At 52.6% G+C, this 26,605-nt stretch overlaps 1 protein-coding gene across 1 annotated transcript; it reads left to right on the top strand.

Moving 5' to 3' along the window:
• Positions 1–908: 908 nt before the first annotated feature.
• Positions 909–25,137, top strand: WDR3 (WD repeat domain 3). The gene is given in 27 exon segments (XM_061563118.1): positions 909–937; positions 2,083–2,232; positions 2,234–2,269; positions 3,566–3,814; positions 4,111–4,229; positions 4,576–4,654; positions 5,792–5,989; positions 6,109–6,210; positions 7,156–7,253; positions 8,324–8,434; positions 11,618–11,845; positions 12,041–12,134; positions 12,887–12,988; positions 13,916–14,001; positions 14,290–14,440; positions 15,426–15,482; positions 15,681–15,781; positions 16,178–16,289; positions 17,534–17,668; positions 19,460–19,510; positions 19,834–19,899; positions 20,518–20,610; positions 21,148–21,198; positions 21,892–21,935; positions 22,137–22,265; positions 22,834–22,927; positions 24,140–25,137. Coding segments are annotated over 26 exon segments (2,886 nt in total). The 5' UTR covers positions 909–937; positions 2,083–2,097; the 3' UTR covers positions 24,305–25,137.
• Positions 25,138–26,605: the final 1,468 nt, after the last annotated feature.

Genomic DNA, 26,605 nt, shown 5'->3' with positions numbered 1-26,605 from the left:
CCCGTCCTCCCCCCTCCTCCCCCCCCCCTCCTCCCCCCCCTCCTCCCCCCTCCCCGCCGTGGCAGGCGGAGCTGTCCGGGGCTGAGCTCAGGAAACACCCCCCATCCCAACTCATTCACCCCAAGGGAGGTGGGAAACGCAGTTCGGCGTCGCGGTTGCGATCCACTCATCTCGCCATTCAGAGGCGAATCGCCGCCGCTGCTGCTCCTGCTGCTGGTCGCGTGCGGAACGTCGAATTATCCCGAGACGGAGAGAGACTGTGACTGCGGGGAGCGGTGGGTGTAGTGGTTAGCGCGCTGCGCTGCGAACCCGGCATCCCGAGTTCGATTCCCACTCACGGCCAACACCGGAGACGATTGTCTGAACCGGTCCTGGGCCTCTTCCCCCTAGGTCAACTCAGCCTCAAATGAGTACCTGGTGCGGTGTAAAAACATCACCACTGGGGAGACAAAGGCGGCCGGGCGTGATGCCGGCCACCCCCCCCCCCTCGTGTGCCACAGTGCCGGCCTTCACAGCTGCTGCTCGCTAACAGCACTTGCCCCTACAGCCTGTTACAGGCTACACGGGGGATCTTTGTCTTTGTACAGCTGCGACGGTGCTGTTTGTCGCGGGCCGTGTACCCGTGGTGAACGTGTGCGTGCATCCACCGGACAGCTTTGAAGAAGAAGAGCTTCGGAGCTCTTCGGATTCCTGCAGCTTAAATGTCTCATCCGGCTCATCCCGAGCTGCTGTCTCGGCGGTCGATTGCTGCGGCCTGGGGATCCCCGCGCCCCGCCCCTCACGCCCCGCCCCCCCTCACGCCCCGCCCCCCCTCCCGCCCCGCCCCCCCACCCGCCCCGCCCCCCCACCCGCCCCGCCCCCCCACCCGCCCCCAGGCTGCTCGGCGATCGACTGCTCGGCCTGGCAGCACAGCACGTGCAGCGGCCTCGTGGTGCGGGTAACACTCCGGGCACTCATTAACACTCACCATCACCCACTCTCTCATCCACTCTCACTCACTCTCATTCACTCACTGGTTTGTGCTCGGCGGGTGCGTGTTGCTGCTGCTGCCGGGGAGTGAAGGAGCGCTGAGCGGGTGGGGGGGGTGCGCTGCTGTAGAGGCCTAGCGCGGCCGCGGGGCCGCACGCGAAGCCCGCGGGGCGCTCCCCGCGTGCGAGTCGCCGGTCCCCGCGGTCTCCTCAAGTGCGGCTCGGCCGAGAGGCCCTCAGCCGCTTCCACGGACGCGCGCGAGTGAGCGGCTCCCCCGTTGCTTGGCTCAGGCTCGTGGAAATCCTTTAGAGTACGGCTCCTGGGATCATGGCTCAGGTTAGGACGGCTCGCGTTAAGCGCGTGGCCTGGAGCCGTGACGCGCTCGAACCTGAGCCGGAGTCGAACCTGAGCCGGAGTCGAACCTGAGCCGGAGTCGAACCTGAGCCGGAGTCGAACCTGAGCCGGAGTCGAACCTGAGCCGGAGTCGAACCTGAGCCGGAGTCGAACCTGAGCCGGGATGCAACTGAGAGTTCTGGCAAACGGCGCAGTGCTGCTGCTGTGTGAGGCGCCGCTGTCGATCGCACCGACAGCGACAACCGGGCACGCACCCCCCGGGACTGATCACATCGCCACAGCCACTTGTGAAGTCGGCATCGATTGGCTTTTGGATAAACTGTCACCCCCGCCCCCGTCAAAGTAATGTGGAATTTCCACCACTGGTCTGTAAACGCAAACGGCTGAACGCCGCGCAATGCTGTCGAGAACGTGGATGTCACAGCTGGGGCCGTGCGCGTTACATCCGGATGGAGACGCCTTTGGTGAACTCGCACGGACGACCCTCAGGGTTGGCACCCATCACCGGGTTCGGCTTTGCGCGTGTGCCGAGAGTGGAATCCGCTGCGTTTGTCTCAACGGTGCGGAAGTTCACGGCCACCCCCATCGCAACAAGCGCTGTTGATGTTCAGGGGAGGGTCGTGCCAACACCAAGCATATTCACTGCGCTGTGCGTGAGCCACCGCTGCGGCGCCACCTCTCACGCTGGCCATGGGGGGTTTCTAATGGTGGTTGTGTGGTTGTTGTGGTTGTTGTGTGGTTTCCATGACACCACCACAGCTTTGAGGCTCCAGCATGGGTCTCACGAAGCAGTATCTGCGCTACGCGCCGGGCGCCGTGTTCGGGCTGGTGGCGTCGGCCCGCGCCAACGCCGTCTTCGTGGCGCTGCGCGGGGAGCGCTCCCGCTTCGCCGCCGTGGCCACGTGCGAGCTACGTGGTCGTGTGGGACCTGCGCAAGGGCGAGAAGGTGAGAGGGTGACGGCGCCGCTCAAACAAACAAACAACTTTATTTTATTTTACCAAGTAAGACCCACTGAGGTATTTACTTGTTTTTCAGAAGCAACCCGGCCACAAATGATAGCTCGAAAGTTGCCCATTATTTTGGACTTTATAGCACCAAAATAATCGAGGCTGAACGGCAGCTTTGAGATCTACACACGCTTGTGTACATAGGGCTATACTCAAAACTAAGCTATTTTTTTATTTTTACCAGGTAAGGCCCACTACTGAGCTCTATAGCTCTTTTTCAGAAGGGACCTTGGCCAACACAAATGATAGCTCAGTGAAGTAGTGACTTATCGACAGGTGGAAATGCATAGCAGCAGCCAAATATTCTAAACGCGTGACATTTGTTCTTAATGTGGAGGGAAAAACTCCAAATGTATAGGCGGCAGGGTCAGGATCAAACCCATGACCTGCATACTGGGCGAGGTAGTTAACATCTCGACACCGCGGCACCCCACCCTACTCCACGGCCCTCCGCACACCTCCACGTGGGGTCCGCGGAGTATGTATGTGTTCTATTACGAAGTAATAGTTGTGTTCCTGAAGAACACTGCGTTATGTAAAAATCGCGTTATACAATGTAAACGCACAGGAGGGCTGCGTGTTCAGGCACGGGCCATGTTTTCGTGGCCGTGGGTGGATGGGCCAGCTCGGCACGGCTTCCTGCTGGCCCTGGAAATACAGCAAAAGTTTCGCCAGGGTTTAACATCACAAGCGCGAGTGCATCCAGGCACACCGTGGGTGATGGCACCCGCTGACACTCTTGGGCACGGTGCCTATTGTAATAATTTAGCACGTTTGGTATTTGCGCCATTCTCATAGCGCAAGGCTATCACGTAGGCGCCACATTTCACAAGACGCAGTCGACAGTACTTTCACAGTCAGGGGAGATGTTGCTATGTGTAATCCTGGGTAATTAGGGTAAAAATATCAAATTTGCACCGTGATGCCGGCACGCAATGGCCAACTCGCTTTAAATGACGTTAAGGGATTTTGAACATGGTCTGTGAAGCGGACAGCATGAAATTGTACGGTGAATTCCCCGTAGTACTGACGCGTTCCTCATGATCCTTGGATTGTCGCTGGCAAGTTCACTCCGAACACCTATCAGGGTCGGCTCAAGCAGCTAACACGCGCTGCCAGGAGGCCGTGTGTCACCGGCACTGTAGTCCACGTGGCATTAGTAGCACCAGGGTGGCACTGCCAGCGGCGGTGGCACTGCCAGCTGCAGCAGGGCTGACGAAGCGTGCTCGTGCAGGTGCTCGTCATCCCGGGAGACAAGTCGGAGGTTACGCGGCTGGCCGCTGCCCCTTGCCGGGGTCGGCACGGTGGGGAGGAGCAGGGCTACGCCGCGGGCGTGGAGCTGGCTGCTGGGCACGTGGATGGGGCCGTGCGCCTGCTGAGCCTGATAACAGGCGAGAAGCGCGTCACCTTCACGGGCCACCGCACTGCCATCACGGCGCTGGCGTACCACCCTGACGGCACGCGCCTCGTTTCCGGCTCGCAGGTATGCCCGCTGGTGGGGGGGGGCTCGTGGGGGTGGGCGTGGGGGATCTGGGGGTCGCGACCCCACGCCGGGTCACCATACTTGGGGTTCGGGTTATGAGTATTGTGCAGATAATACACACGTAGAGAGAGAGGACAACTAGAGGCGCGAGGTGGAACCACAGACGAGCGGGTAATTCACCCACGCAGCTAGCCGGCTCCAACAATGGCCAAAGCTCTGCGGTCCTCCGCACATATTAAGATCGTATCGGCATGCCCGCGAGCGCCATGTCGATGACCGCCGCCGTTTCGTTGCAGGACACGGATGTCATCGTGTGGGACGTGGTCGGGGAATGCGGCCTCTACCGTCTCAAGGGCCACAAGGATGCCGTCACCTCGGCGCGCTTCTTCTCCACAAAGAACGTGCTCCTCACCGGGTGAGGCGCTCGCCGGCAGCTCGCAGTGGCATGGAGGACGGCGTCTCTAGGGGGAGGCGAAGGCCCAGGAGACCCAAGATGCCGCGTCCCCAGGCTTTTGTGTGGGTAGTCAGCATCGGCTGTTTACAGAGCGACCAGTCTGTGCCACAGGAATGTGGAATTTCCACCAGTAGACATGAGGACCGCCCAAGCCTCGTGTGAGTGTGAGTGGAGAGACGGGGATTGCCGCGTGCACGAAACGAGCGCTGTCAAGGGAAACGCGGGTGATGACTCGGCCGCCTCCTCTGTCGGTGCGTGGACTAACGCGGGTTGTGGGGGGGGGGGGGTTCTTTCTCTTCTTGTGCAGCTCCAAAGACTCTTTTGTGAAGTTCTGGGACCTGGACACCCAGCACTGCTTCAAGACCTTGGTTGGGCACCGCTCCGAGGTGTGTTGAGTGTGACTCTCTGTACAGGCGCGGGGAACGGTGGTGCATCGTTTTGTGTGCTTCGCTACGAACCCTGCGGACTGACTTCAAATCCCATTCACGACCAACAACAGTGACAAATATTTTAAAAGGTTCTGGGCATCCCCTATATCGACTCTAAAATGAGTACCTGTGCGGTGTGTAAACATCAACACTGGGGAGACAAAGGTGGCCGGGCGTAGTGTTAACCACCCACCCACTCGTGTGCCGTGCCAGCCTTAATAGGTGCTCGCTAACATTTCTTTCCCCAACAGTCTGTAAAGGCTATACTGGGGATCTGTGTGAGTGTGTCTGAATGTGTACGAGTCTTTGTACAGCTCCTCCATTCCAATCCTCGGCCTTCCTCGCATTCTATTCCCTTCCGTTCTTCAATAATGTCCTTCGTCATCAACCGGTGCCCACATAGAATGCGTCCAGTCCAGATCTCCTCTCTCCTCCCAATGACTTCCTCTATCGGTCTTCTTTACTTCATGCCATTCAAGATGTCTTCATTGGGCATCTTCTCTGTCCAGCCCAGACACTCTCTGCATCCTTCTCCACTGAGTTTGTGGACATGAGCAACATTCGCATCCTGTGGCTTCTCTGAGCGATGGCAGTGTGGGTTAAGGTTAAAGCACTGCAATCACTGTTCTTGTAAAGCTCCTCTTGCTGTTCATGTTAACCCATTCCGATGACGTACGTGTACATTATCAGTTCTTTCGATTCTGTTGCGATGACGTACACGTCAAAGGCCATGCGGGGAGGGCGTGTGCGCAGTTTCGCGCCAGCTATCATCGAGTGCGGTCGTGTCGCTACAGTTCTCTGCGGGGAGTACAATGTCTTTAAAAACAGCGGCGCTCTGCCTCTCTAAATAAAATTAACGCTAACTGCTTGCGCGTTCCGAGATTCAGCATTGAGCGGGATCCAATTTGCAGACGTCTCGTAAAGGGTTAATATGCTGTCTGTGTCTGTTGCTCTGTGATGGCTGCCTGTGGCATGGTGCAGTCGATATCGGGTTTCTTTCAGACCGTGCCGTGTTGCAGTTCTGTTGGCGTTTACATTGTTGCCGTTTGACTGCTGCCCGCCGCTGCGGTGTTCATGCGATGCTGCTGCCCGCAGGTGTGGTCGCTGGCGACGTTTGGCGAGGACACGCGGCTCGTGACGGGCTCCGCCGACAGCGAACTGCGCGTTTGGGAGCTTTTGTGCCCCGACAGCGACGCAGGCATCAAGAGGCCGCGCGCCGCGGTGCCGCGGCTCGCGACACAAGACGGGGAGCTGTCCGACGATGCGAACGCCGAGGAGGAGGAGGAAGAAGAGGTATCTATTCGCTCCACGGCGAGGCAAACGAACGCAGCGGTGAAACACCAAAGTGCCGTTGATGTAACTCTGCTGACGCTGCTGCTTGTCCGCGCGCGGTTCTGCTACTCTGTCGACAGCGCATCGTCGCCGCTCACAAGCTCGGATCGTTGCTCAGGGAGGGGAGAGACCGTGTGGTCTCCATGGCGACAGACCCGACGGGGAGGTTCCTGGTCTGTCACGTGAGTCGCACAGCCTGCAGGGCGTGGCCCCCCACCCACCGTGTTCGTACATGTCAGGTCCCCCCCTATCCAGAGTGACCAATCACAGAGAAGCCTCACTGCTGCATTTACTGGAGTGGTGGCCCTTGAGAGTGATTGCTTAGGAGCTGTTGAGAGGTTTTCATTACTTGCTTTGCGTGTTAGTCCCTGGTACAGTGTTGTTTTTATGCACGAGTCCCATTCTCAGGATGGCAAACCCTGAAAATACCCAAGTGCTGCATCACCAGGTGGGGTAACTGGGCCGACAGCTTCCGTGGCAGTGCTGGCAGAGTGAATGCGTTGTGCGTGGGGCCGTGCGTGGGGCATGCGCCGAACCATGTGTGCGCACAGCGTGGTTCGAGGTGCGTCATGAAGAAATGTGATTTGGAACATTGGGTGTGCTCAGTGTCGTGAGCTGTGAGATGCGTGCAGTGAGATCTGTGTGTGGGATGCTGCCGTTTGTGTGTTTCTGGGAAGTGCGGTGTGCATCGTGCTCTGTGGGATGCTGGGTGAGGTGTGCGCTGTGAGGTGTGTGGGATGTATAGAGCACAAAAAATCGACAAGTATGGAAATAAGCGAGGAGTGATGAGCTCTTGGAGTTCGAATGAGAGATAGAGGAACATGCGGATTAGAGAATTCCCGCAGGTTTAAGACGTGATCCAAAGTTTAATAAAAGTACGCGGGCTTGGGCAGGATGTATCACAGTTATAAGAGGGGGCGATGGTCAAGAATAATAGCGGAGCGGCAGCCAAGGGATGCAATGCATCCCAGAGGACGTCTATCGAGGAGCGATTGAGATCAGCTCGTAGGGTGCTGGCGCTGAATGGATTATTACATCGCAGGCCGCTTGGGGGGGAGGCCTTCATCCGGCGGTGGATTGACCCTGGTTGGCGCCGATGCGGAATGTGCGCTGTGCCGGACTCGCAGGGCCTGGATCAGACACTGGAGGTTTTCCGCATCCAAACGGAAGAGGAGATAAAGAAGGTGCTCGACAAGAGGAGGAAGAAGCAGCGCAAGCGGGCCGCGTGAGTCGAGCGTCGCGCGCAGGCGGAACACAAACAACAAACCCTCTCGACCAGGAGAGGGGAACTGGCCGAGCAGCCCCATAGATGTTCAGATTGGGTCGCGTATGTAATATTGTCGTACACCCTCCTGCACACGACAAGGCCAGTTCATAAAGAACAAACATGCCGATTTATCGTCAAATTCTGGCAACTGCCAGATGGTAGGCTAAACTCTTTCTTTTTTCTAAACGTTTCTAAACGTATTTTACCAGGACCCTACAACACCAAGCAAACTAGTAGCAACATACATTTTTTTAAAGGATGTTAAAATATTATGGACAGTCAAACTAAGTAAAAAACTTATTTTCTTTTATTTTACCAGGTAAGGCCCACAGAGCTATGTAGCTCTTTTTCAGAAGCGACCTGGCCAAAAATGATAACTCAATGAAGTGGCTTATCTTGTGGAAATGTATAGCAGCCAAATTCTCTGGACCCTTGTTTTAAAATGTGGAAGGGAAAACCGGAGGACCCGACCACAGGGAGAACATGCAAACTCCAAATCTACAGGCGTGGGGGTCGGAATCGAACCCACGACCTGTATACCAAGCGAGGTAGTTAACATCTTGACACAGTGGCGATGATGCTGGTCGTACTCAATTATTAAAAGATGTGTGGATCGCTGTCTAACACCGACCGGTGCTGCTGCTAAAGCAGTAATAAATTGGCACGTTTGTTCACGTGACTTTGTAAGGTGGAGGAGGGTGTACGACACAATTTCCCAATGCGGTCTGACACAAAAATCAACTGTGAGTCATAATATTGGCCGCGAGAGCCCTGCATGCATTACGCTTACCCAGCATTTGCGGCGCGTGTCGCTCACCTGGCCTGCGCGTGTGTTTGTGTGTTTGGTTGTTTGGGTGATTGTGTGTTTGGGTAATTGGGTGCTTGTATGATTGGGTGTTTGTGTGATTGTGTGTTTGGGTAATTGGGTGTTTGGGTAATTGGGTATATGTGTGTTTGGGTCTTTGTGTCTTTGGGTCTTTGTGTGTTTGGGTTTTTGTGTGATTGGGTATTTGTGTGTTTGGGTGTAGGCGGAATGCCGAGGCTGGGAACGACATGCAACAGCAGGAGGAGGTGGTGGAGAGGACTGTGCAGGATGAAATCGTCCGCGTCGCAAACATCAGAGCCTCTGCAAAGATCCGGTTTGTCTTGCACCACTGCCCTCGTCGCTTGGTCAATAATAACACCGTGCATGGGGCCTTAATGAGGAGACGTATAGAATAAGTTACATTTCTGGCAATGGTTTTCCCGATACATAGAGAGGCTGGAGAGATGGTGGATAATTATAGCTGGGGATTGCACGACACACCATGGGGCAGGATCAGAATACAGAAATCCCTCACCAACCATTGGGGTTGGGTACCTGGAAAAGACCGTGGTAGGCAAATCCGCGGTTAGTGAAGTACAGGGGGCCGATGGGAAGTAGGAGGTTAGGGGAACCACAGCCACGGTCAGACTCGGTATAACTTCACTAAGTTGACTGTTTCTCTGTGTGGCGCTGCCAGAATCACAACAAAATAGACGGACAGCTGATAAGCTACGACGCAGCGCCATGCGTGGCCACGGGCGGCCCTGGTTGCCCACACGTGTCCACGGGTGGCACGTTGGCGCAGAGGAGAATCGTGGCCCCGTGAAATTTGTAACTGCGTGTTGCGGGCCCCGTGCTTTACCTGTAGATACTCAAACTGTCCAGGCCACATTTGGTGAATTTGTATACAGATTGTGAACCCTGTGTTTATGAATTCTGTGGTTAGCAAGTAAGCGGTTGGCGAGGGATTGCTGTAGATGTTTCTTCGTGTTGAGTTTTGTCATTGTTTGTGCTTGCACACCGCTGCCAATGCAGCAGCAGCAGATAACCGTTGTCATGGAACGGCGATGTAAATTTTCCGTCCTTGCACGCAAACGCTTTCTATGAATCTCGGGGGCGCAGTGGGCCCTCACCTTGTGAGAAGCCATCATCATCCTTTGGGAGTCAGTAAAATGAGTACCACTCGGTAAACCCCACGCGGTGAAAAGGCAACAGTGGGTATCCTATGAAGAGACCGCTCCCCAGCCTAAGAATGTGTAATTGCCATCACTAGCTCGGGACTGCGGAAGGAGATGGGAACCAACCCCTCGGTTCTTGTGAGCGTGTGGTTGTGACACACGGACGCATCTACCCCAGTGGGCAGCAGGGCGGTGGCGCAGTGGTAACACTCGCATCTCATAGCAAGAAGTGCCTGGGTCCAATTACCAACTTCCGTGCCTTTCTGAGTGGGGTTTGTATGTTCTTTCTCTCCCATTCTTCTGCGGATTCTACGCTTTCCTACCATAGCGAAAAAAACACAACTGGTATCAGCCAAATAATCCCAGTGCTGAAAATTTTATCATCTTTGTCCACACTTGGACCAATAGGTTTTTCTATAAGCAAAGACACTTGTTCTCTCTTGCGTTCCTGGAAAATATGACTTTAAGTGAAGCAACGTTTCGCGGAACCTATTTTCCCATAAGAAACAACAGAAATAGGGGAGGTTAGGTCCCTGGGAAATTTCCGATTACATGATTAGTATGGTTGGCTATGTACGGTGCGAAAGAAGTTCAAAATACATACATATTTGATGCTTAAACGAATACTATCACTTTGGTGATTAACTAAAGCTATGAGTAGAGAAAAGTTTTGGTTAGGTTAACACTCACCGGCGATGGTTGTGGAGCTAGAAGTGGAGTGAGGTGTTGGGAGTGTCTGCGCTCACCTCCTTGCCCATCGTTCTCATGTAGTGCAGGCATCTGCGGCGCTTAAATCTCTCGAACCACCCAAGACTGGCTGTGAGCGTCTCCTCTTAGCTTGATTCACCACCCCCTTGGCCTTTTAAGTTCTTCAACAAACTCCGTGCCTTTGCCTGGATCGCCAGTAAACTGAGAGGAATGTGGCAATGATTTTGATCATCGATCCACACTGATTACGGGCGCTCCATATTCTCTACGCTTCTTGAGCTCTTCACTCTTGAGCTCTTCACTCGAGCAGCACTTCAAGGTTTTGCTGACTGTGCACTGCTTCTGATTTGTCTCTTCGTTGGCCCCGGTAATCCTGACACTCGTGACAGACCAAGCACAGCGCCAATGTCCACAGCTCTATCTCCTGCTGCAAAGTGCCGGGACACTTATGATTTGGTTTGTAAAGTGATCACCTTGCTACACTTCCTGGCACTTGAAGCAGTCAGATCTCACTCATGTCAATGAGGAATGCAGTGAAAAATGACCTCCCCTAATCAAAATAAATACAGTACACAGAGAACTGAGATGAGGGTACTACGCCACCGCGTGCTGTATAATTCTGCATACTGTATCATACCGTTCATCCGCGCAGCTCAAGATAGTAGTTCATCATTAAGCGAGGACTGGCGCCGTACAAGATGGTCGCTTAGAGATACACTGGGCCGGTAGGGGGCGTTGCCTAGCAACGTCTGTGCTGTGCAGCTGCCACGCTCTCCACCGTATAAAGTATTTGCCCGCCGGCAACGACGTTATAGCGATACCGATACCATGCGACGTTAAACGCGTATATGGGTAGTGATTCATCGGCGACATTGTAGCGAAACAGCATTAAACAGGCAGACGTTATGCGAGAGCTGCCTGTATAGGCATGGAGGCTTGTACTTTTTCTGTCAGTGTATTGAGATGTGATGTAGAGTGTACTATGCGTAATCTATAATTAAGCGTTCAGAGTGCACATGTTGCATTAACATTACAATTTCCTAGGATCATCATGTCTCCTGCGTTTATTTCATAGATTACAAAAAATTGGGGTAGACTTGTTCCCATCGTATGAATGTGGAATTTCAATGACTGGCCCAGGACCATTCGTGAATATGACCATTTTCCAGTGCTTGTTTAAGTGGAATGACTGCATTAACCAGTCTACGGTAGCCGATAAAAACAGACAAATAATCCATTACGCCCTAATGAGCTGTGTATTGTAATAACTACCTCCACGTGGCATTGTGTCCCATTCTGTCTTGAGGGATCCTGGAGGTTAAAACAGAACTAATACCTCGGTGGGCTTTACCTGGTAAAATAAAAATAGTTTCGTTTTAGTTTATTTGGAGTGGTTTGCTTACCTTTCCTATACTTTGCACCCCTATCGCGTTTTTTTATTGCTTGTTGCTGTAACTTTCTGACTCAACCCTACAGGACATCTGAGCAAAGTGCTTAATAGCTCATCGGATAAAAGGTTTTGATTCTGAGAGATTCTGAGTCTGAATGGATTCTGAGGTGCCCGGTGAGGTTAAGGGGCCTTTTGGTGAGTTGTTGTGACAGTGACGCACGGTGGTGTGCGTGTGGTGCAGGAGTGTGGACGTGCGTGTGGAGAGTGGTGGACGCGAGCTCCGGGTGGTGCTCGTCCTCGCCAACAACCTCCTGGAGACGCACGTGGTGGTGGTGGCATCGGCGGAGACGCGGCGCGCCGGGCGCGTGGTCACACCGGGCCACCGCTCGGACGTGCGCACGGTCGCTTTCAGCTCCGACAACACCGCCGTGCTCTCCGCCTCGGGCGAGAGCGCCAAGATCTGGAACCGGTGGGGCCCGCGGGGTGAAGCACGCGGAGCACGCAGAGCACACAGCCTCTCAGTGCTACGCTGAATGTATTGTGAGTTGGTGTGGCTGTGCGGTGGTGTGCGTCTATGGTTAAACCGACTGTAGCGTGTGAGGATGTGCACCGTTGTTGTCTTTTTGCATGAGAGCTGTCGTTGTCTCCGCGCTGTCTCGGCTAGGGCCTCGCTGCAGTGCGTGCGCAGCATGGACTGCCAGTATGCGCTCTCCTCGCTCTTCGTGCCAGGCGACCGGCAGGTCGTGCTTGCCTCCAAGGTGAGCTCCATCTTGCGGTGCACTGAGACTAATCCTCCGCGGCGTGCCATCCCGGGTCTCTCGCCGTTGGAGAAGGACGCCACTCGATGCGCCTCCACCCTGCGTCGCCATGGACGGTAGCAGCGCTCTCAGTCCGAGGCGTGACATGAATGATTGGTCCAGATACATTGTGTCTTGTCTGCCTGGTGGGTTTTGGGTGACAGAAGAGTAGACGAGGGTCCTGTTGAGCCATGTAAAGGCAGCCCGAAGCTGTCGTCGGTAAGCCGATGGGCGTACGTTTGCTTTGTAGCACTGTCTTGCTCCAAGCAGCGAACGCTGGACTGTGAGGATAACAATAAGGCTGATGGGCGGTGACGGTGCGGTGGTGATGGCACGGCGGTGACCGTGCGGTGGTGACTCTACATATTGCCTCAGAGTTGTGCCAGTGGGCGCTGCGTGTCTGTTATCCGTGCAAAACGTTGATAAGTGGAGTGGAACAGGAAACTCGCCCTCGAGTCGGTGTGAAGGTGCAGACGGGTGCTCGGGGTCTTTGCGCATCCTGAGTGTTGATCGGGGAGGGATTGTGTACAGCAGACAGGTTTTGTTGCAGTGACTCAGCCCAGCAGGAGCGCGTTCGCCACTCGTTGCACAGGTTGGTGGTGCTGGCCACCCACCACCTCGTGTGCTGCACCGGCCATGATAGGTGCCCCCAAACAGTCTTTTAAGGCTCTACGGGGGATCTTCATCTTGTGTGTGTGTGTGTGTCTCACCAGACGGGGAAGCTGCAGCTGTTTGACCTGGCTTCGGGCCTGCAGATGGAGTGCGTGGACGCGCATGACGGCGCCGTGTGGTCACTCTGCATGGCTCCTGATCAGGTACCCGCACGTCTCCTCTGTGTGGCCTCGCGAGAGTCGCTGTGACATTCACCGCCCCGCAATGAGGATGGTTTCTGTCCCTCTTGTACTGAGAGGAGCGGCGCTAAGAGTGGTACTGTTAGCATGGTTGGCTAAGTTCAACATATGCACATACGTACTAAACAGCAGTAATAATGCGGATACACAAAAAGGAGTTTTTTAAAACTAAAATTATCTTTAGAATGCGGATTTCATTAATCTTGTTAAATAATTGACTATCGTATCAAATAACTCTGGCTTTGTAGGTTAAACCAATTGCTCCTTTACATACAGCAAACCATGTTAACCACTCGCAACGAACTTCCTGGCCTGGACTCGTGGGTGGCCTCCTCTCTGGATCGAGCGGGCGCCGTGTCAATCGGTGGCGCTGCTCCGGCGTGATCGGGGAGTTTGGGTGGCAGGGCAACTCCGTGACAAATCCTTCACCAAAATTCACTCGAATAGCCATCGCGAATTCGCGATAACTTGCCTAGCCGATTCAATTATAATACATTATGCCTTATGCCGTACTCCTCGGTGATTTTATTATTTTGCAGCTATAATTTTCCACAAATGAGCTATCATTTGTGGCCAGGTCACTTAAGTGAATAGCTCATTGGGCTTTACCTGCTAAGGTAAAAAATAGTTTAATTTTATTTGTATATTTTTAAAGTGATTTGTTTACCTTTCCTATACTTTGCACTCCTATCGTGTTTCTATATTGTTTGTTGTTGTAACATTCTGACCCGCCCCTACTGCGAAAAAGAGTTTGAGAGCTCATTGGATTCCTCCTGCAGTATAAAAAATATTTTGATTCTGATTTTATCAACAGGTAAATTTGACAAGAACTATCATCAATTACAATCAAAATAATACACCTTAATATAATCCGTGCACTCTCTTTGCCAGCGCGGCTTTGTGAGTGGAGGGGCGGACAAGCTTGTGAAGTTCTGGGAGTTTGAGCTGGTGAAGAGCGCCGATGCAGGCCAAGCGAGGTGAGGCGCTCGCACAATCACCCATCGCACACCTCGCACGCCAGGCAGGCTCGAGCCCGCGTCGGGCCGTAAGCAAGGCCCCGGCATAGTCGGCATCGTGGGCAGCAGAGGACAGTGCGGCGAAGTCCATTGCTCTGCACTTCCCACCTTCACCGACCCACACTGACCACCTCGTACTCCTCACACCACTGGGCCCCTGACACCCCTCACATCTCTCACATTCCTACACCCCTCACACCGCTCACACCGCGTGTTGTCAACACTGGGCCCCCCCTTCCGTGTATGCAGCAACAGCAGCAGTGGGCTGACGCTGACGCCAAGCCGCGCGCTGTCTCTGGACGAGGAGGTGCTGTGCGTCCGCTTCACCCCCGACCACCGCCTGCTGTGCGTGTCGCTGCTCGACTGCACCGTCAAGGCCTTCTACACTGACTCGCTCAAGGTGAGAACGCGGCGATACGCAGCCTCAAACAGGTGCCTTACTAACACAGCACACTGATACACAGCATTAAACAGGTGCCTTACTATACTCTTTGTTTCTTTCGGTAAAGTCACGTAGTTAAAAATAAATTAAAATAAAACAAATCGCGACGTTTCGATTGCAACACAAGCAATCATCATCAGGTGGGAAAACCACAGAAAGAAAATTAGTTTTGCTGAAGTGGGAGAGAGAGCTGCCGTGGCAAGAGGTTATATAGGTATAGAAGGGGGAGGGGCAAGGGGTGAGAGAGAGAGGGGGGGGGTGTGGGGTAGGAGGAGGGGGAGCGCTGCGTGAACGCGAGGAGAGAGGACCTGAGGCTGGTGGGGGAAGTGGACGGGGCTGGAAGTGGGAGGCCGAGAAAGCTGGGGATGCGGGGGGAAATTAACTCGGAAAAATAGACTAGTACCCGGCAGATATGATGGACACAACCATAAAGCAGTTACAGTTTTACCTGGTTAATAACATCCTTCCAATGATTGCTCAATTTGTATCTATCTTCTCGGTTGAAGTTATGTCTGTTTATATATCTGGAGCTACATAGCTCAGTGGGCCTTACCTGGTGAAATAAATAATAGTTAATTTAGTGATGTCTGGAGCACTATGGCGGTACGTCTTAAAGTCACTTGAAGTTTTTTTTCTCGCTAATGAGGCCTCGGGCCTGTTTTGGACAGCCATGGACACACAGCCCGTGTCCCCGTCCGTGAGATGAGAGCTAATTGTATCTTGAATGCATCTTCCTCTCAGGAAAACGATTTATATTTGATAACTTCACTCTCCTCAATATGAAACACAACAGAGTGCGATGTTTTTAATTATTTAATATAACGTCGGTGTTGGCGGTGGCGAGTGCGGTGGTGGACAACAACAACAACATTGTCTGTGGCCATCTCTCCGTCTGCACCTCGGCTCTAACGTTTGCTCGTTTGTCTGCCGTCCTCCCGCTCAGTTCTTCCTCAACCTCTTCGGCCACAAGCTGCCCGTGCTGTGCATGGACATCTCCTACGTGAGTCGCCCACTTCTCTACACGCGCACATGCCCCACCCACCCCTTCGCCACGCGGCCGCAACAACTTGGCGTCGGCACCGGCAGCCCTCGTCGGCAGCGACGTTGCATTGGGCTTTGCGAATCGAGCCAAATGTTGCGGTGTTCCACAGAATAAAACGGCGCTATGCGAATCGTAACCCCCTCTCACGCTACGCAGGACAGCCGCCTGATTGCGACCGGCTCATCTGACCGGAACGTCAAGATCTGGGGGCTGGACTTTGGGGATTGCCATCGCTCTCTGTTTGCCCACGACGACAGGTGAGGGCCGCGGGGCGGGGAGGATGAGGGAGGGGATGAGGGGCCCCCCCATTAGTCTTGACACTACGACACGTCTTCATTCTAATCAAATGTCTATTTATAGAGCGCCTTCGCTCAAGGTGCTTGACATAGCTTGTAAGCGGTGACAATATAAATTATGTAGATGTCAGTGGCGTACGTTGATAATGTGTAGTGCCCATTATATCACATCAGTCAGATCTATGACTACCGGAATTGTTTGTTTGTTTGCCCTGTGTCGGGTGGTGCACGGTCTTAACGACACAAATGTTGCCAGCTCATTACTTGGCCTAAACTAAAACTCAATCACGAATCGTTGCGATGAGTGGAGAAGCCCGATCGTGGCTGAAGCGCGCGCATGCGTGCGTATGTGTGCAGCGTGATGTGCCTGCAGTTTGTGCCGAAGACACACCTCTTCTTCACCGCCGGCAAGGACGGCAAAATCAAGCAGTGGGATGCTGACAAATTTGAGCTGGTGCAGACCCTGGAGGTGAGGCATCCCCCCCCCCCTCACCGGCCTGGCCTCCAGTACCCAGCCCGAATACTACCCTTCCCGTTAGTCACCCCCCCTCCCCGCACGCGCCGCAAATTCCCAGCAGCGATTGGCAGCTCTGATCGGCTTTCGTTTCCGCGTCACGGTCTCCAAACAATTACTACTGCTGTACAAAGCACATGTGGGCCAAATCCTTCTGTCATATCTGGGGCGGAGCACCCGGCTCCCATGTCGCTGTGCTTGAGAGATTTCAATGTAAAGCAGTCGGGGTGATCGATGATCCTGCACTCACGGATTCACTCCGCTCGCTCGCTTACCTACAGTCATTCGCCCCCTCATCACTCTTTTATCGCTACTACCATGGTTACTGTTCCCGTGGGCTTCACTCGTTGATTCCTCTACCTGTGCTGAGAACTCGGTCTACAAGACGCTGACAGTTTCGTCTCAACCACCTCATTATGTTCATCCACCACACTGTGTTTATCCACCACACTGTGTTCACCACCACACTGTTCATCCACCACACTGTGTTCATCCACCACACTGTGTTCATCCACCACACTGTGTTTATTTACCACATTCAATTCTCAGACTGCTCAATTCTGTCATTCACTCCCATCTCTTTTCCCAAGCTCTTAGAATAACTTTGCTTCATTTGGGAAACATGTGAGCTTGCATGCATTACAACTGTGATAGTGCTGCTAGTTCCTTTGGGCCCTGTGCTCATCAACCGTGTAAAAAAAAGATTTAAATTTTCACAGCATGTGATGTGTTTGTACCGTGTAACCAAATCTAAACAAAGTATGACCATTTATGTAAAAAGATGCATTCTAGTAATCCATGGGCTTCAGGCCTCGCTAGGCCGAGCTAGGGTCCAGCTCCACTGCATAGTGGTTTATGCCCACTTGCGAAAGGGAATTGAGGGAAATTCTTGAGATGGGGACAGCACAGGTTCGACTCGGGGCTCCCAAGCACTGTCTTGCAAGCTAACCGTGGGGATAAGCCTGGTCCATGTGTGTGCAGCAGTGGGGAGTCCAACTGGGGTGCTTGGCCTGTCATGGTGACGGTTTGCATGATCGTGAGTTGTCGTGGGGCATTGCGTAGTGAATGCACGCACGCTTGCTGCTCGGAGTGCCGTGAGTACCGTGCATGATCCCTCACACACCCCCACGGGGCGTGCATTTACGCCAGAACCGTGAGCTTAGTGGTGGTGCGCTGCTGTGTCACGTGCGTGCATGCAGGGCCACCACGGAGAGGTGTGGAGCGTGGCGGTGAGCCCCAGCGGAGACCACATCCTCTCGGCCGCGCACGACAAGTCCCTGCGCCTGTGGGAGCGAACGCGCGAGCCGCTCGTGCTGGAGGACGAACGCGAGATGGTGCGATCCGTGTCGCGAGCAAGGCGGTGGACTTGAGGGCACTGCGAGGGCTCAGCTCCGCATCGCAATCGTCGCGACAAACTCGCCGTGTTCCTCGGGCCCTGTGGTGCTCTGTGCGTGCGTCCCCCGCACAATGCTCACCGTTATCTCTTTTCCGCTGTACAAACGAGCTGTACTAGGGCCACGCTGACGGAGCCTGGCTTGGCTCGGGAAGCGCAAGGTTTTTCTACTGCTAGCCACCAACGTCACACGCAACGGATGATTCGAGACGCTTGACGATGGTGGTGTGACGTTTTGACCTTGCGGTGTACTGGCTGTGGTCACATGCTGTCAGAAAGTCATTGGCTCACCCCCATGTCCCTGCTGGGCCCCAAACCAGATTCGCATGTCACCTGAGGCCAGTATATCATGCTTTGGTTCTGTCTTGGCAAACGGCCAGTGGGAAACCAACCATGCTATGAGGGCCCCACGCCAGCTCGGGTCATATGTGATGGTGGAAAAGGAGTTACGTGTGTTCCATTTTGCATTAACTTTGTGCGGATTTAGAAGTGGTTGTTGTCGCTTTAGGTTGTGGTGATTTTATTCCTTGGTTCATGCTGGGGGAACGAATCCATAAAATATGACCCGTGGGTGTTCGCCGATTACAGCACGAACCCCATCGCCAACTGCTGCATCAGAGCCCTTGGCTGACCTTCTGCAGCCGTATCGTTATGTCCGCAGAATTACCAAAGCGCCGCCACCTACTGAACGTTAAAGAGCCTGTCACGTAATTCGGAAGTGTAAAGTTGTTTGCGGATTAATTAATGGAGCCTAGATGTGACTCCGAGTTACCAGCATCTCCCTCGTCCCAGCGGTGCTGCCGTCGGCGTCAAACCTCGGAGGAAACGGAAGCCGCCCGATGCATCCTAGCGGGGCCAGGACGGCGCGCTCATACGCAGGCGCCTTGTACCGTGTGCTTACACGGTCAGCTGTGGAGAACGCTCGGACCATCCAGCTTCTCGCCGGTTCAGCAGACGTTTTAGCGAATCTTCCGAGTCCACTGGAGGAGCAAGTGGGGGGGGGGGGGCGGATGGGGTGGCACGAGCCCCCCCAATGATCTGATCGAAATTCCCAATTTCGATCAGATCATTGGGGTTTATTAGTAATAAATCGGCATTTTGCGACCCCCAATGCCACTTTGTAGCATATTATTATGTGCCAGGGACTCTGAGATGATAGGACAATAGTCTGAGTCCATAATTGGCAATAAGTAATGGCAAAGCAGTTATAAGTGACTCAGAATTGTGCGCAGTTGCGTATACAGTACACGACTTCCCTGAAAGCATTCACCTTCAGCGAGTGCGATGCCGATCACACACAGTCCGAATTCGACCCTCAATCGATGGCCGCGCCAACGCCGCACACGCGTCGAATAAAAAGCAAGGGGGACAAGTCCTTACTTACTAACAACTCCTATAATTTTTCATTGCTGGAGGGGTTGCCCCCTCTACCTGAAAATTTTGCCTCCGCCATTGCCCGAGTCGTACGCTGGCTCATAGGCACGGGAGGATCCATCGTCAGCCATGCCGGCGTGGCGGTTGGCCACGCTGAGGTCTCCCGATGCAGACCTCACCTGCAGGACGAATGCTTCGTGTTGTGTCGCCATTTGGTCTGTGCGAGCCTGGCTTTTGTTTCACGGGTGTGCGTGTGTCGTGGTGTGTCGCGGTGATGCACTGTGCCCGCTCGTGTCGCGCGTGCCGTTTGTTTTTGAGTGACGTTGCGTCCTTGGTGTTTTGCGGTTCTTGCCGGCAGGAGCGGGAGGCCGAGTACGAGGAGAGCGTGGCCAAGGGAGCGGAGCCGATCGTGAGTGATGCCTCCACTCATCATCGCCCACAAGTGACGCCTCCATTGGCTCATTAAATTGCAAAAAATGCGCAGTGTTGAGCGGAGTTTCGGTTCCTCCCTGTAGTGGCAATGGACCACACAGAGCATTCACAGGGATGTGGCACCTCCTCAACACTTCCATCTCAGCCTTACGACATCCCTCGGGCACTGTGCCTGTAGAACTTTTCAGCATCTAGTGTTTTTCAACTCTGTTTTCTTTTGTTTATGCAACATCTGGCTTCAACATTCATTGCGAGCTGCTGTTGCTGCTGACGATGTGCGGTATATGGTTTTGTTTCCAGGTGCCTGGCGAGACGGAAGGGGAGGCGGGGATGGCTGCGAGGAAGACGATGGAGACCGTGAAGGCTGTGAGTAGCGCGCATGCGCGCAGCCTCTGCGCTCGGTTCTGCATCGGGCCCCGGCAATGCTCCCCCGCCGTGCAGCTGCTGCAGCTGTACAGCGCGGGAGCATCGTTCACCAAGCATGCGGTGATCTTGTCCTGGGAACACGAACCACTCGACCGATGTCACGCGACCGCCGCGTCGGCTGCGAGGACACAACGTGCTACGTCGACACCGCCGGACGTCGTGCACGGGAGCCACGGCCCCTCGCGCACACTGCTGCACCTGTTACTCGCATACGACAATGTACAAGACGTTAAACCTTCATAGTCTAGCAACGTCAGCAGTCATGGTAAAACCTCCTGCGGGATAAGGGACCATGTCATCGCTGGGCTGCGTGAGTGGTGCAGAAGTCTCTAGCTCGGACGTGCTATGAAATGCGTGTTTAAGGGAGGTGGATCAGGTTATGATCTCGGTCCAATCACCGATGGACTACACGGATGACAATGACCAACCGTGACGATTGAAAGGTATATTCCCTTTCGGTTGCCAACGCAGTGAATGTCTCTATGTCGCGGTGCTGGTGCAGAGTGGTTGTTGCCGTTGGCTGACGTGCGCTGCGGCGATCGCTTTTCGGTTGTACAGGCTGAACGGATCATGGAAGCCCTGGAACTGTACCGAGTTGAATCCCAGAAACTGGAGGAGCACAAGCAAGCATGTAAAGCGGCCAACAAGCAGGTAACGCTCCGTACTGAGCTGGAACGACTCAGCACACCAACACTACATATGCACACACACACCACCAGCTCTGTGTGTCCTTCCCTGCACCTCCGATTTGCACGGTTGGCTACGTATGGTGCGAAATAAGTTCAACATCCCTCCCTTAGACTTTAATAGACTGTTGGGGCAAGTGCTGTTAGCGAGCACCTAGAAAGGCCGGCATGGCACATACCAACACTATGCATGTGCACGCAGATGCACACACACGGTACGTAAACATGCACACACAACGAGCGTATGCAAACTCAATACACCCAATGTGGGCATGCACACACAACACACCCAACATACACGCGCACACCTGACGAGAGCACAGCCCTGCACTCGCATCTCTGTGCCCTCGCCTCCTCCCTGCGATGCCGCTGCAGCGATGCCTAATTAACCATGTTCCTCAAGCGTGGAATCTGCAGGCGTATTCCCCGTACGTACAAACATGCACTTGTGTTTCTCCGCGCTTTCTTGACCTCTACTCCGCTGCCTTCGTGTCTCCCCCAGCTGCCGCCGCCCGTGCTCGACCCGGTGCTCGTGGCGTCCGGCAGTGTCACGGTAAGCGTGGCTGCTGCTCACCCGCGGAGCTTCGTAGGGCAAGCGGCCGTGAGGGGTGCCGCTCGTCCTCCCTGCGGTCGCTTGCCGTGCGCGAGGCACGCGGGAGGCAGCGGCGCCTGCGCGCTTGTTTGTACCGTTGTGAAATCGGTTCGATAACGGCCGCAATCCTTCACATTTGTACGCCGTTGCTTTGGAAAAACTTAAAGAGCGCCGTACATCTCATCTCAAAATTTCAAGGGCGCAACCCCAGTGGCAGCTGTCCCTGTGCGGCACAAGATGAGTTCGCACTAAGTCCTTCACGTGGGCATTGGCCTGCCAACAGGGGGTAATGATTGCTGCCGCGTGTTAACCCATTTTCTAGTGGTTCTTTCAAATTTAGCAAGTTTGGACCTTCTATTGGCCTCACAAAATATTTTTTATGTCCACCGTGAAGCAGGACAGCACGTAGTATTCTATGGCTAACACACCCGCAGTAATAACCAGGGTGTGGCCTGCTGGGTAAGAACCGCAAACCTCTACACCAAGTGGTAGACTCACTGCCGCTGGGTCTCTACCACGACACAGCTTCTGAAAAAGAGCTTTATAGCTCAGTGGGCCTTACCTGCTAAAATATCAAATAGTTAAGTTTTTTTCACTTCACACAGATTTTGGACTGAAGGCCTACCTCCGTGCGTCTGTGTCATATTCCCCTAGCCAGAGAAGTATGTGCTGGAGGTGATCAAGAAAGTGAAATCCAGGTGAGGAGATATCCATACTCTGTTGTTTATTTATCTCGTTCTGCTGATAGCTCGTGTATCGGTGACTGCTGTGCTGATATCTTGTTGTGTGCCGGGTGAGTGCTGTGCTGATATCTTGTTGTGTGCCAGGTGAGTGCTGGCATCTCTTTGTGTGCCGAGTGAGTGCTGTGCTGATATCTTGTTGTCTGCTGGGTGACACAGCGAGCTGGAGGAGGCGCTGCTAGTGCTGCCCTTCTCCTATGTCCCGGAGCTCCTCGCCCTCTTCCTCCTCTTCTTGCGCCAAGGCCGAGCTGTGGAGCTCATTTGCCGAGCTCTCTTCTTCCTCCTCAGGTAGAGGCTGTACTCACTGTCATTCCGTGTTTAGTTTGGTTTATACATCTGATATCCAATCAGCAATACTCAGCGACGATTCAAATGATTGTTGCTGTGTTCTGCCTGGGACGCTGCGCCGGTATAGTGCTTTTAAAATTGCACCGGGATCCAGATTCCTGGCTGTGTCATTTGCATCCGATTCGTTGAAACCAATTGTAAAACGGGCCTTCCCTCGGTCAACAATGAGCACCTGATGCAGTGTGGTTGAGATCGGCACTGGTGAAACAAAGTTGGGTGGGCAGGCGGAGTGCCGGTAACATCACGTCTTTTTACCCAGGAAAAGCCAGCCTGGGACCGAAGACTCTTTCAAAAAGGTCCCACCACATTGAGATGTTTGACCAACACCAATTACATTGTATGTGTTTAGCTTTAGGTGAAACCCAAGAACCCAGAGGAAACCCATGCAGAACAGAGGGAGAACATACAAACTCCACACAGTGGAGGCGGCGTGTGGTGTGTGTTGACAGGGGCTCGCTAGCAGCTCACTCCAAGTAAAACTGGTGCCGTGTGTGTTTTGTTCTGGCAGGATCCATCACGGACAGATCACCAGCAATGGGATGCTCCTTGAAGTCATCTCGGAGCTGAGGGAGAGCTCGCTGCTCAGGGTCAGGGAGATGAGGGTGAGTCTGTGCTCGTGTGGTGTCACGTGCAGCAGCCCACTCGCTCCGATTAGCACCGTTGGCTATGTACGGTGCGAAAGTGGTTCAACATATGCATCCAGTAGTCCCTTCGTTAACAGTGACAGTGGTTAACGGGTTTTCGGTTAACGTTTCGCCTCCCACAGGACCTCATGGTTTCGACTAACGTTCACATTTTGACAAACGGTACGTTTACATTATGCACATGGGCGCCAATTTTGGCCAATCCAAGTGCTCGTAAGTGGGCTCAGCCATGCCTCAGCCAATCAGCGACGCCCATCTATGAGCATTTAGACCTTGACTGGCTTTGGAGCCACCACTTCTGAACTTCTAGAAGTGTTTAATTGTTGTAAACTATGTTTTTAGGGTGAAAAAGGTCAACTATCGATCGTCTTGGAACGGATTAATGCTTTTAACATGCAATTCCTATATTTGATTAACATTTATTTTGGTTAACATTAGTTTTCATGGAATGGATTAAATTCGTTAATGGAAGGACTACTTAACACGTAGGCTTTCGCGACCAATATTCATAATAAACGTTTTTGGGTTAGATCGCGTTATTTATAAATGTGTCGTAACCCTCCACCACCCGACACGGCCAATCAGCAAAAAAGTGTCACGTTGACAAAAGACAAATAGTTTACTACTTTAGTCCACCGGTGTTTTGAAGAGTCAAACCACAACATTTACAATTTTTGAGTACGACGTTTTGCTGGTAATTGCATCCAGCATCATCGGGCAATTCGCCAGAATGGTGAGGCTCTGCTCTTGCTCCCAGTCTTAAATAGAGCAGCAGCAGGGTGACGTCATCATTTAACTCATCAGGTGCAACGATTTGAGGTGGAGGGGGGGTTATTTTAATTATATACTAGATTGGTAATTGGAGAATTCATTGAAATTGAGAGAAACAGAAATAACTTTAATCGCTCAGACAGCTACAGGCTTAGTGCGGCCTGGAAGCGTATTATTAAATAATACATATTACAATTCCTTATAGGGGATCAGAGCTGCTACTGGACATCTGTGAAAGAGCTCTATAGCGCATCGGATTCCTCCAGTATAAATAAATATTCAGATTCTGGCTTCAGCGATTGGTAAACGCGATCCAAGTCGTGTTACCATGCCAGTCCTCGCTGCTCACTGGGCATTAACGAATCGACATTTCCCCTCGTTCCCGTGCACCCCTCGTAGGACTTGGTGGGATTCAACATGGCCGCACTGCAACTACTGCACAGGGAGATCGAGGCAAAGCAAGAGGTGGCCCTGTTTGTCGACGCGACGCAGAAGATGAAGGACAAGAAGCGAAAGCGCAAGGTGCGGGAGAAGCAGCGTGCGGTGCTGGCGCTCGCCCTGTAAAGGGAGGAGAGACGCGCTGCCGGGCCTGCCACGAGCGTCATTAGCTCTCGCCCGCACCCTTGACCAGGTTAAGTGTTTCCCACAAACGTTTAAACCAACATAACCAGATCTTGTTTAGTTGATTATGAGTGCGACATTGATTACCGCGGTTGAAATCTACTGCGAAAAAAAAGACTAATTGCACCTCATATCCTGTTTCCTGGCTACAGGCCTGTGAATACTTCCGTTTAAAGTCTGCTTTGCACACTATAATACATAGACCACATGGAGACTCATGGTAGACAGGCGAGCTGATTCCAGCGTGGCTGTGAGACGTCATGAGTTGTGGTAAAGCGGTGCACCTCCAAGTCACACGGCTCTGACTGTTGCCCTCTTTTCTCCGTAAGGAAGGTTCAAACTTTTTCCTTTGGTCCGTGATACAAGTACCTACAGAACAACAGCTGTTTTGATTTGCATCTTTAACATAAGTAAGTCACATTGTATTTGTATAGCAGTGAACTAAGTAAGCTATGATTGTGACATCAGTACATTGTTGCATTATATGTCTGCGAAATGTATGTATGTTTAACTTCTTTTGCACCGTACGTAGCCAACCGTGCTAATCGGAGGTGGTAATGTTGGTCACAATATTCCATGTGTTGGAATTACCTCTTGTCATGACATACTTACAGATAATCACAAGAACCGACCTCCCAGCAGTCGGGACACTTGTGTTAGAATAACCTTTGCTAATGTTGAACAGTCATGAGATTGTGTCCCCTAATGATGGGTACAAAGTCTTACTAGCATCTGAGATAGCAATGTTTCAGTGGAATAAAGTTTTGACCTTTTTAGATCATGCTGTGGTTTTATTTTTTCTTCCATTTCTTTGTCGACAGTCGTTATTCGGACAAATGTTTGTTTCTCGATAGCCAGATGGAGACACGACCCGTTCCAAGGCAGCGACAACGACGACGACGGCGATTCCCCACACTAACAGCCCCCAGGTCCGGCTCGCGCCAGGCTCTTATGCCTCGCCCGGTCCGGCCACACCCCTATTCTCGAATTCTCGCCGCACCTGGCTCTGTCAATCTCCGCCCTTGTTACACCTTCCCGCCATTGGATCCCGTGCTCCCCATCACGTGACCCTGTCAACGCTTGTCCCATCAATCATTAGCACGTCCATTAGTAACCATGGTCCCGGAGAACCATACTGCCCCTCTCGCTCCGTACTGTCTTTATACATGCAGGCAGGAGAAGTGTAGGGGGGGTTGTTGCTGGTTTGAGCAGTATGATTGCTTGTTTGAGAAGTGTAGGCGGTGTGGTTACTGGTTTTAAAGTGTATGTGGTTGATCGTTTGAGAAGTATAGACGGTGTGGTTGCTGGTTTGCGAAGTGCAGGTGGTGTGGTTGCAAATACGAACTACATATATAGATTTAACAGATCGGCTTTCGCAACCAATATCCATAATAGAGGTTACCTTAAATTTAAACGAGACCTAACCAGCACCTTGGAACGTAAAACAACGGCAATCATTGCCAAGTCATCAATTCCCAAGGAAGAGCAATACATGATCAAACCCACCAAGACTTTATGGGCTACCAAAAATTCACAAACCTGATGTCCCATTAAGACCCATAGATAGTACAATAGGATCTGCCATGTACAAATTAGCACAATACGTAACGAAACAAATACAGCCCTACATCGGTAGGACCTCTTCGTTCATCAAAAACTCTGAACATCTCAAATATTAAAGATATTAAGCTTAACCCTAATGATATTCTCGTAAGTTTTGGTGGTCTGGCCACACGGCAAAGATACACTGAACGCATTTCTAAATCATCTCAACTCGCAAAACCCATCAATCCAGTTCACCATGGAAGTGGAAGCTGACAGAAGTCGACCATTTCTGGATATTCTGCTCAAACGGGGTAGAAATGGTAAAATAACACAGTGTTTACCGAAAGAAAACGCATACTGACGCCTATCTGAATGCAGTCACACCATCACCCCGCAAATAAATCTGCTCTTACCAAGACGCTCATTCATCGAGCTAAGAAAGTGTCAGATGGTGACAGTCTGAGAAGTGAAATTCAACATGTTAAAGAAGCACTGTAAATGAACGGCTACAATGATGCACAAATCAACAGGGCATGGAATACCAAAACCAAATCAAATAACAAGAGCATCGAAACTGCCCAAGTAATTAAAACGATCAAAAAACCGTACATTGCGGGAGTAACTGATGAACTCGCCAGCTGTTTGGAAAAACAAAACATCTGAGTCAGATTTGGCACGGTACATAAAATACAGAAATTA

The sequence above is a fragment of the Lethenteron reissneri genome, chromosome 30 (genome assembly GCF_015708825.2).
Source record: "Lethenteron reissneri isolate LAM-NWPU_2019-01 chromosome 30, ASM1570882v1, whole genome shotgun sequence".
NCBI lineage: Eukaryota > Metazoa > Chordata > Hyperoartia > Petromyzontiformes > Petromyzontidae > Lethenteron > Lethenteron reissneri.
The sequence above is the reverse complement of the archived record's forward strand: the minus strand, read 5'-3'. Positions and strand labels throughout refer to the sequence as shown.